Here is a 12,246-nt window from a genome sequence, read left to right on the forward strand (position 1 = left end):
AAATTGTACTTTGGTATTATGTGGAGGCCACTATTTATTGAAGAGTTGTTTATTCTTACCTTGGAGCAAAAAAAAACTACATTATTTGAAATGATAGATTTTATTTGACTTTCTGTGAAAATAACATATCATTATAATGAATCGGATCTTGTTTTCTGCCTCCCAAAATAAAGTGATGGTGTGAGAGAGATAAACCATTAAAGGTAACCTTTATTAGCACTCACGTGATTTGAGCTTGTATTTGGTTTTATCTCGAGGGATGTTTCTCTTTTTACACCAGAAGTGAGGGGTGGCTACAAAGGTGCCTCTGAAGTTCGCACTGATGGCCAGGGGCATATCCGACCGGTACTTTCCTGACCTTAAATCACGCCCAAGGTTTCTGATGCCAGATCAAGTTGGACGATCTGGCATGTGATCCGAGGTCATGAAAGTACTCATCGGAAATCCTCCTGACCATGAGTGCGGGCTTTGGTGGCACAGTTGGTGCCACCCTGCACTTCTGGCAAAAAGAGAAAAACATCCCTCGAGATAGTACCGGAATTCAAGCTCAGATCACGTGAGTGCTTGTTAACTTGTTATGTTTGTAATATGTATGTATATAATTACCTACTCATTTAGCCTAATAACAAATAGTAGATAGGGACATAATTGCCTCTTTCTTGCCAACTTCCTTTTAGGAGGCAGAAAACAAGAATCAACCATCATAATGACATGTAATTTACATAGTAAGTAAAATAAAGTTAGTTCTTTCTAATAATGTACTTTTTTAGGTCACTGGAAAGAAAAACTTCCAAATATAGCGGCCTCTGGGTAATACAAAAGTACCGTTAAAATAGTAAAACACAGACAAATGACTAAATATAAGCAACCATTTTGTACAGATTGAACCTTTGAGGTCTGATTAGTGCTGTTTTATTTTCTAATATAGATCTATAATTGGATGTTACAATTTGACCTATGTTCTCATTTCACATTTTCTTTCGACTCCTTGTAAGACTTGGTATAGTGAAAAATAAAATATTTGCTTTTTAAAGAGATAATTTAGTACAGTAAAACTGGTTTATTAAAATAAATGAGTGACAGTAATTTTGTGTAACCCAAAAAGGGGGTGAAAAATTTGCTAACCCAATTTCATCTAAAGATAACCAATTAAAATGGGTGAATAGGGAAAATAATTCATGTACAAACGATTTCTTTCTGCCCACAGGCAGTGTTCTGCTATTGAATATAAACTAAACTATATTGTTTGTTATTTATATACACATTGTTATTCATGGAACCATTTTGGTACACCCAAGTTCGGTTAACCAGGGTTTTACTGTATTAATGTGTAAAGATTTCATCCTTTATCTACTATGGTTTGAAATATAATGCTTTCCCTACATGACCTGATTTGGTTTTCAGCTATTGTGGTCGCTATTTTCATATTGTATTATATTTTTTTACTAATATTGAATATTTACTTATGTCACTTGACAAATGTCTTTCACTTTTTTATCATGTTTGAAATTTTCCTAAAAAAAAAAATGAAAACGTCATATTTTAAAACTCTTATTTTCAAGTAAGTGTCTCCTTCATTTTTTTAAAACCAAGGTACCCACATACTTCTACACCCTACCACCCCACCCTCTGGTAAAAGGGATACAAGGCCACCCAGTAAGAAACGGGATGAGCATCAATAGAACAGGTGGAAGAAATTAAATTATAAAAATTATAATATCATTAGCTGAGTAAACACAATTACATAGAACACAAACGGGATTGAACTGAAAAATGTTTGTTTTAAACGCCCTAGTCTACTGCGTATACGCACATCAATATTGTTGTACAACAGTAAAACCAATAGTTGTGTCTGGCTAATAAGCTACATCCCTGACCCTGCTGAGACACAGACAGTTGAAGGGGCTGTTGTAGAGTCCAATCACCGTTGTAAATGTTTGTTTTAAACGCCCTAGTCTACTGCGTATACGCACATCAATATTGTTGTACAACAGTAAAACCAATAGTTGTGTCTGGCTAATAAGCTACATCCCTGACCCTGCTGAGACACAGACAGTTGAAGGGGCTGTTGTAGAGTCCAATCACCGTTGTAAATGTTTGTTTTAAATGCCCTAGTCTACTGCGTATACGCACATCAATATTGTTGTACAACAGTAAAACCAATAGTTGTGTCTGGCTAATAAGCTACATCCCTGACCCTGCTGAGACACAGACAGTTGAAGGGGCTGTTGTAGAATCCAATCACCGTTGTAAATGTTTGTTTTAAACGCCCTAGTCTACTGCGTATACGCACATCAATATTGTTGTACAACAGTAAAAACCAATAGTTGTGTCTGGCTAATAAGCTACATCCCTGACCCTGCTGAGACACAGACAGTTGAAGGGGCTGTTGTAGAGTCCAATCACCGTTGTAAATGTTTGTTTTAAACGCCCTAGCCTACTGCGTATACGCACATCAATATTGTTGTACAACAGTAAAACCAATAGTTGTGTCTGGCTAATAAGCTACATCCCTGACCCTGCTGAGACACAGACAGTTGAAGGGGCTGTTGTAGAGTCCAATCACCGTTGTAAATGTTTGTTTTAAACGCCCTAGCCTACTGCGTATACGCTCATCAATATTGTTGTACAACAGTAAAACCAATAGTTGTGTCTGGCTAATAAGCTACATCCCTGACCCTGCTGTTGTAGAGTCCAATTCAACCAGTGAAAGCCTAGATTTTAAACTGAGAGAACCACATTATTGTGTAATACTGTGCATACTATTGTAACAATATGGCTACATTGGGCTGTAACGTGTTAAACAAATTGATATACTAGTTAGTTAAACCCGTTACTGCCTTGATTTTAAAGTAAGGACACCACAATTGTCTATACTGTACATACCACTGCGACCACATGGCTTTTACGGGTTAAAGTAATTAATAAAACGAACCATTTATTTTCTAGGGGATTCATGATCATTATTAGAGTAGAAAATGCTCTGAAAAATTCAAGAGTAAATTAAGATGTTTTTTAATTAGACATTTTATACCCTGAAAGAAGTTTTTTTTTAACAAATTGGGCACTATCCATGGAATCAAAATCTCCACACTCTTCCCAGACCCAGAATAAACAGCATCCTGAATAAGGGTACTTTGACGGTTCCAATCCCAGGAGAGGCTAACTGGATGACCATTTAATGTTAATGATACTATTGTTTTGATTTTTTGCACGCGGGCGTTTTCATGGACATATATATCACTAGGACACTGAATTTAATCAAATATTGTAATGTTGTTGATTGAAAAAGCTCAAAGGGCAAGTACTTTTTTCATTTTACTCTATGAGCACAAGCATGGAGCTGACAAGTGGTCTGTGTTTAAGAGATGAATCCAAGATAGTAACGGAGGGATGTCACTGGGTAGGAGTGATGGGAGAACATTTAAGTGAAATCGACTTTGGACTGTGGAAGAGTGAAGGTTATGTTCAAGGCAATGTTCTGGGGCTGGTTGGAAATACTATTGACTGCCGTGTTCTGTCTGGTGCTTTCTGTTCACTGAATTGATGAACTTAGGATAAAAACACTGTAAAAGTTTGTAGCCATTGTCAAATTGGTCTGGTCAGCTTAATATTGTATTTGATTCAAAACAGAACTATTGAGAGCTCTTCTAACTCAATTTCTAATTTGTTAGAAGATAAAACATCACATTGCCTAATCTGTTTCTGAATCAGAATATTGATGTTAGAAAAACATCATACTACAAAAAGCGATTTTTCTCTGATAGATTAACCTTCTGCCATCACTAGGTGTCATGGTGCCGGAATGTGCTGAAACACTGTCTGGCCACTTGTTTTTTAGAAGATATAAATTTTTGTTATAGTTAAAAAATGTTAGTTTTGGAAGTGAATGGATTCACTCAAAAATCCAATTAGGTTTTGGATAGTATTTACTTTAGATATGTTACCCAAAACAATTTAAAATCACTTATGTAATAGCAGTTTAATTGAACAGAATTTGTTAGTATACCATTGCATACGCACTCTTAACTGCCAGACTTTCGAAGGCAGTGTTGCCAGGATCGTACGTGGTCCGCTCTTGTCCTTGATTGTATTAGATTATTAAAGAAATGTCGTTATAATGTATAGAAAATCATGAAGTATAAAATATGTTTATTTTAAAGTATAACTTAGTCCCTTAAGAGTAAGGTGTAAATTAATGAATGTATTACTGTAAGGAGCTGATTGGTGGATGATGGAAAGGGGTGTGTAGGAATGTTGGGTGCCGGTGAACAACTGACGGCACAGGGACGCAAATTACTAAATACCAGCATAGGTGTATGACAAGCTTAAGAGAACTAGGTACAATAGGAGGGGATAACAGTGTTCTATTTAAATGAAGAAAGTGGGAATTGGAGGGGGATCAGGTATACCAACTGTGTGTGAAGGTAGTTTAAGAAGTTTTCGTTACTCGCCTGGTTTTTTATTATTTTGGCCTCGGTTTCTTCCTCCACTTGTGAAGATTATTCATGGTTTTTAAAAGGTTATTTCAGTCTTGATTTGCCATTAAGCAACTTTCATTTCTGGTTTATTTTTCACATTTCCTGATTGGTTACATTTTATGTGTAGCTATTTCACGAGACAGCCACTGTTCTCTCTCAAGGTTTCTTGAGATTTTGTGTTCCTAGTGAGTAATGTCTGCAGTTTTATTTTGTAGTGTATTTTAGAGTAAACACTGTTATTGTGTCGGAATTGAGCAAAAATTATGCTTTTTAGTATGTAATTGGAATTTTAATTTGTCTACTGTGCCAAATGTGGTGGTCATTCTACTCTTTTATATTTTTAGTTTTCTGAAGCAATCGTGTTTGGCTCTATTGGAATATTTAAATTTTATTTATTGGTACTAACTTGAAGGATACTTTTCATTCGTTACCATCAGTGCAGAGCAGTGTGTAGTGTGATGTCCCATGCAATGGCAGATGACATTATGTCAGTCTGTTAATCTATTGGTTCCTTAATATTTAAACAAACGCTCCAATAATTATTGAATATTATTAATTAGTTCCTTTTACAATGCTTTCCAAAGCTTTATTCTGTTTTTTTATTAAATTTTTAAGTATTTTTCTTAAAAAACAAATCTGAAGTGATTAAAATAGATTTTTACTTAAATGTTAATTTTCCCCCATTTGTGTATCAGACAAATACTATTGCAATAAAATTATAAATGATAGTAGCAAATAATAATACAGTAGTAGAAGCTATCAGGAATCATGGCCATATTCATGTATAAAATGTACTCAATACATATTGTACAGCAATTGTCAAAAATATTAGTGTGAACAGCAGGTACTTCCAGACTAGAATAAAAATATCTATCTAGGAAAGGTTCTAGGAATTAGATTATTAGCAAGTTCCATCCTACCGGTTCCATCTGCATGGTGTGGGTACTGCAGAATCTAAATAATTCTGTATTTCTTAGATCATCAAATTCTCCAGTTTTGTAAAGTTTGTTTTGTTGTTGATCAATCAATCATATATAACCCTGCTTACAGGTGGATTTGATCTCTTCTTCTAAGTGGTCATAGTTATTTCTCAATTTTCAAAAAGAACCACAAAGAGGGACTCATAGCAATTTATTACTTTGCCCATCTCTGTTGTTTCACATATTGAAGCTTTAAATTGGTTTTATTGAATCCACCTAGAATTATGTGCATTAAAATTATTATTAATGTTGTCTGAAGGGAATTTCATTGACAATCCGGTTGTGAGTGCTCCATTGGGGTGGATTGCCCTTGTAATCAGGATCCTCAACTTCCGAGTCTGTCTGGTACTCCACATCGTCAATGTTGTCATTCTCATCTTCTGAACTCAACACTGGCTCTGTTGTATGCTTAGAACTTGGTTGTTGTACACCACTTGGTCCCAGGGAAGACCCATTGTGTTGCACAATCACTTACTACTATAAAAACTTACAAAATCATTAAAAATAATGAAAAAGTCTAATGTGAAAACAAAGTGCTTGAAAATAGGTGAAAAGTACCTCCCAAGGAGCGAGAAATACAGTGTTGTGATAGCTCGAGTGCTGGCCGCACACGGACCTCATTTCAGAACAAAAGCTCTGTGGTAACCATAGTTACTCCCTGCTCCTAGCGCAGCTTAGTAGTGGTAACCAGAGTTACCGCCGCAGCGAATGTGTTAAAGGATCAAATTCAGCCATAATTTATAATAGTGAAATAAAATAACCATTGTTGGTGCTATCTAAATTCTAATGAGTTCCTTGCAGTGTCAACACTTGTGCAGTTAAATGCCTAAAAGCGGTGATAACTCATAATAATACATCTCTTTAGTATTCAATTTCTTGATCAAGTACTTCAACCAATTAAGAGTCAATAACAACCTTTCAATTCACACCTGAGATTTAATTTCCACAAGCTATATTAGCACGAAAACCATTTTCTTGTTCAATAATAACCCTTTGAGACACGTTTTTTTAGTCTTTTTTTCACTTGACTCATGATCACCAAATAACTAATGTGGCATACAAAAAATAAACTTTTTTACATAGAATATGCTGATCGTGTATTTTTAATCTTAACAATTTTATAGCCTTCCATTACACTGATAAACAATACACATAAACATACACTGATTGGGACAAAAATTGAATTTTATCTGAATCTTGTCTTTTAGATGTTTTAATATAAATTCGATACAATTCAGTGGCAATTTTCTTTGATTCTACAGACCACACTGTGGCCCTAAAATATGTGCACCCCTAGACCGGGATGAGTTTTCCGACTATTGTGTAACAGATTCAAATTCCAGAGTGTCTGATCACAATTGCTTCTCGTAATCAGTGCACCACCTTTGGTGCAGTAGCTTATATTGCCAATTATATTTCTAGTAACATGAAATACTTTGAGAATTTCAATTTTATACTTGGGACACATTTGGCGTCCAAATATGGAAAGATGTACTCAATTTAGCCAATAAGCTGAAAGAATCCATTCTTTTTGCTTAGAGTAGCAATTCTGATTATACTTTTGAACAATGTTTCCACACTCATACAACAAAAAAGGTAAAAAAGTTTACGCTTCAAACAAAAACATGTATCTCTTATAATTTATTGTCCAAAAAATCCAAATTAAAAAAAGAATTTTTGAAATAAGAATGGCAGTTTGTAAACACAATGATTAACCTTCGATCGGTGTAGAGCCCGTTAGTGGCCTTTTTGAACATTTTATTTGTTACAGTGTTATTTCATATTTGTTTTGGGTGAACATCTGTTTACACTTTCTTTACTAATAAAAGAACAGAACACTTTCTTTGTTTACACTTTCTTTGTTGAACAGAAGTTCCTTTCTCAGATGAGTTATAACTGAATGGTTGGCAGCCACTTTATTTACTTACTTTATTTTTATTGTTTTGTCGACTATTGTATTATTTCCAGTTTTTAAGTATAAAGTTTTTCTTTACAAATGGATAAAGTTGTACAACCAGTTCCAGGAGTCAAGTATAAACAGTGTCAGAAACCTGACGCTCAATAAAAGGAAGGTGAACTAGAACAAAAATATTTTTTCCAATTATGGCCTCATGGAACCCAAAATCACCATAATATAGAAAATTATATATTTACAGGTTTTTAAAAAATTCTTGTTGGGTATTTTGGGGATTGTTCCCATTAGTAATAAATAGTATTTAGTAATAAATTTTTAAATGTCATAATAACTAATATATAATTACATCATTAGTCTCCGGATATGATGTGAAAGTTTTTAAGAAAACCTGAAGAGATAGTAGAACTTTGCAGAATGCCAAATGAAAAACAAATAAACAATGAAGGTCTATCCTAATAACATAAACATAAAGAAAATCATCAATATAGATCAGTACTGCAGTAAATAACTAATTGCAGTAAGATGTAAAATAATAAATCATATATTTAACAAGATAGATGTAAGCTATACCACCACCACATGTGAAATTTCACATAACAGGCTTCACTGAAGTTGCATGCAAAATTTTAAGTCGTTGGCTCATTTTGTTCTGGAGATGTCCTTTGGAAAGATCTTTGGAAACCATCAGACAGAAAATAAATTTGTATAGCCCCCAGACAAACTGAAAAGAAAGTCTGCTAGTCTATTGAGTGATTGATTGACATCAATGATGCTCAGTCAAATCTCTATATTTCATACTCAAACTTTAAAAACTAACATTTTATCTCCAGCCATTTCTAGTTGGGCCTGATTACAAAATTGTTCAAATCCTCTATTTAAAATTATTTTAATTTCTTGTAAAGTGGTCTATAATTTTTCTACTTCCTTCTGTTTTCATGGAAGTTTTCTTAAAGGGCTATGTCTTTAAAATAAATAATTTAGGAGCACGCCACATCATGTGTCATGTAGGTTTCACTAAGTTTACCCGCACAATTTGAAGTTTTGCTCATCAAATTTGGCTACATGTGTAACTATGTCATATAACGTCCCATGAGTGTATTCAGTTTGTTTACAAATTAATTTATTCAGGAATGTTTTCCTGTACCATCATGGTTACCAATAAAACTCATTTTAAAATGCTCAGCTGAATACTGTGGAGTGACATGCACTATAATTGAACTCAGTGTTATTTACATACAAATGAAGTTTCTTGCAAAATTTGAAGTTTTGCTCATCAAATTTGGCTACATGTGTAACTATGTCATATAACGTCCCATGAGTGTATTCAGTTTGTTTACAAATTAATTTATTCAGGAATGTTTTCCTGTACCATCATGGTTACCAATAAAACTAATTTTAAAATGCTCAGCTGAATACTGTGGAGTGACATGCACTATAATTGAACTCAGTGTTATTTACATACAAATGAAGTTTCTTGCAAAATTTCAAGTAAATAAGTCACTTTATTTTCAAGATATAATGTAGATAGTAATAGACAAACATTACATTTTTCCAGCCCCTCGAGTGATAGGCTTCGCTAATGCTCAGTCAGAGAAGTTTTTTTTATAATTTGTACAATATAAACACCAATAGATTCATTCAAGTGTTTGAATATACTAATATTTCTACATTTTTTCAGGTTTCAAATCCCCCTAAAGATCTGAAGAGGCCAGCAAGCAAAAAGGCTTCACACTGCATCTACTTTTTTGGATCAGAGAATTAGTAAGTAAAGCATGTTTTTATTCCTAGTCATTAGTAAATGGAGATTTGGTTTTTTATGTCATGAAACTTGATTACTGCACCATTAATCGATGTTTAATAGTGAGTTTTTGGTTGTACTTCAATTATTTATTTTAAAACTTAAAATTGCAATGCCTAGTTTCACTAATTAATAAAATTATCAAACATTTGATAGTACGTTAAAAATTATTGAAATAAATATTGTAAAATTATGTTACAAAGTAAATTTAATTTTTCTTCAATTTTAAATTAATATGATTGATTTACATCTACCGTTAGGCAAATGTCTAAATTATTATCTTGTATAAAAAGATAAATAGCTGATGCCAACTCTAAAAAAAGTGTTTGTAGAATTTGTTGTAGCAACTAAAATTAATTAGTGATAATATAATTCTTGTGACACATTAAGTATGGTCTACTAGATTATTCAGATTGTATTTAATGATAAAAACAAGCACTGATTAAACAGTTAGAATGTGTAGATGGACAGAGATTGGTCTTCAATGTGCATCTCTCTACAAGTCCCTTTCATTATCATGAATGTCACTTTTTGCAGGATTAAAACTCGTGTAGCTGAAGAGAGATGAGCCTAAACAATGTTGCAGTAACTATGAAAGTGTGCATAGTATTATCATTTTTAGAATTGAATTTTTGATTTTTCTGTTCAGCCTTCTTAACATGAAAATTCCCTTAGATTTTTTTTATCAATTCAGTCAATGCGAAACTCCCCATTCAGACCAAACTAGTAAGTTTAATTTCAAGAAGTGCAGCCAAAGAAAGATTACATCCATTCCTCCATGAAAATTGTACCACATATCTTTAATTTGAACATTCACTATCAACCTGTTAACAAATTCTTTTATTTTATAGTTTGAAGGATATTATTACTAAATTTTTGTTAACTTATTGGTAGCTAATGCAATGTATGTAAACAATCTTTTGGTATACCTAATATAAAATAATAATGGTTTTACTTTCTACTAGGTGTAGTAGCTCATATTTAATGCAGGAAATGATTTCTCAACATTGTATCAAAAGATGCCATCAATGCAAAGTATGCTGGCATAACCTAAGTACTGGGGACAGCAAGCTCTATGGGCACTGGCACGGTCTACACAATTATTGTGAATTCAAAACGCAAAAGACACATGAAAGCCTGTTTTATAATGAGCTATATTTGTTTATATACACGAAATCAATTACCTATATTTCAATAACTTTCCAATCTAGTTTTCATGAAAGCAAAAAAAAACTGTTTACAACTCCATCTCTTACTTCTCTAACTCCAAAGTTTACCTTGTGTGGAACTAACCATAGCGAGCCACTGAGCGCAGTCCTGGTTCTCCTTGGCATTGATATTATATGTGATTCTATTTCCCCTCAGAGAGATAAACTTTGTATTGTTTTATTTGTTGACGGTTCCGATTGTCAACCTCTTTCAATTTTCGACAAGACATGGAGAGCTGTAGTTGGACTCCTTGAGGACACTAGAGAACTGTAGTGGAGCTGGCACCAGTCAGCTAATCTGAAGTCATAGTAGAGTTGTTGACATGATAGTACAGTTTACAAGCGTTAAACAAGATCATCTGTGAGATGTAAATAAACATTTTGTATACTATCTTTCACTAGGATAATGTGACACCATTTGGGTCTGCCCTACCCACATCCTTCATAAATGTGTTATACTTCACTTTAGGGAGTAGTTTTTTTCTCAACTCCCTCAATGGTTTGTGAAGATGACCATGTCATTCTCAAATTCAGTGGAGATATAGTTGACGAATCATGTGTCTCACCACTTTGCAACAAGAATGTTATTGACTTTGAGTAATCGTCTATCCCTTCTTCAGTTCTGAAGATTCTATTTCTTTAGATATCATACAATACTATAGGGGTCAAAAACAATACTAAAGGGGTCAAAAGGGTTAAAATAATACCCCCATCACCATCACCCTGAGGATCTATTATGGTTCAGTCATCTAATTCCCATCATTTTGAAGCTTTTGATAAACCTCGTGATGTCCTTGCGGGTTTTATAACTGCCCTGTGTAGGTGTCTCCAGAACAATCGCTTCACAGTCACAAATGATCTGTGTAGCAGTTTCCCTGGACTACCTGCAGAAGTAACTGTCTCCAACGTAAAGATATTATCTTAAACCCGTGTTAGTTATGTTTGGTTAACCTAATCTGATGTCTGGTCTGCTGCGTCCAAGAATAGCTGTGTATCAATTTGGGGTCTATGACAGCTTTCGCTTGTCTCAGGTCTGGGAGACCTTCCCTGTAGAGAGAAGTCTCCTCAGCCACCCATTTCTTAATTTGACACTTGCCAGACTACAATAGGCCCACGAGTCACAGCATAGAGTAAGTTGCTCCAGGCACACAAATGTATCACAAGCATTTCTGCCTAAAATACTGTCGGGAAGGAGACCTGGAATGGGTAATCAAAGCAGAATTGTTTTGACATTATACCTGGGAGTAGAATATAAGCATATGTGGATTTTCCAAGTTATTGATTATGTTTATACACCCAGCCAAGTTGTGTTTATAGGTCCTATGAGGACCACCATATTCAAGCAGCAAACAACAAGCAGGTCTCATAAAAAATGTGTACATTTTAATTTGGAAGTATGAGTAGAAAAGTTTACTGAAACTAAATTATTTCCGGATATTACTGATGCCGAGTTGCGTCTTCATCAGTACAACATCTTTCGTTGTGACATATCCTATAAGAGCAGTGTTAAGAAAAGCAAAGGCAGTGTCATGATAGTGATAAATAAAAAAAACAATGTGTCCTCAATCAACTTTCCAAGTGATGAGATAGAAGTTTTGAGCTTGCTTATAAAATATTGTCATAGTCAACTGGCTCTGTGTGCCGCATACTTACCTCCTAATCAGCCAATATCCAAGTATCAGTTACTGTGTGACTCTTGAACAACTTTGTTTGCAAATAGGTTTTGAGTCTAACCTTCTTCTTGTTGTGGACTTTAACTTGGTAAGTGCAAGGAACCCTACCAACTCGTCTGACTTAATAAAGGATATGTCAACCACTGTAGGTATGTAACAGCGGAGTAATGTCTCTAATGTTTATGGCTCTC

The 12,246-nt window shown here is 34.3% G+C and overlaps 1 protein-coding gene across 1 annotated transcript in view; it reads left to right on the forward strand.

Annotated features, from left to right (window-relative positions):
- The first annotated feature begins 3,337 nt into the window (after window positions 1-3,337).
- LOC124358339 (putative oxidoreductase GLYR1 homolog) overlaps window positions 3,338-12,246 on the forward strand; it is an 87,002-nt gene continuing 78,093 nt past the window's right edge. The window contains exons 1-2 of the mRNA XM_046810640.1: window positions 3,338-3,519; window positions 9,009-9,137. Coding sequence (XP_046666596.1) covers window positions 3,338-3,519; window positions 9,009-9,137 — 311 coding nt within the window. The remainder of the gene's footprint in view (window positions 3,520-9,008; window positions 9,138-12,246) is intronic.

The sequence above is a fragment of the Homalodisca vitripennis genome, chromosome 3 (genome assembly GCF_021130785.1).
Source record: "Homalodisca vitripennis isolate AUS2020 chromosome 3, UT_GWSS_2.1, whole genome shotgun sequence".
NCBI lineage: Eukaryota > Metazoa > Arthropoda > Insecta > Hemiptera > Cicadellidae > Homalodisca > Homalodisca vitripennis.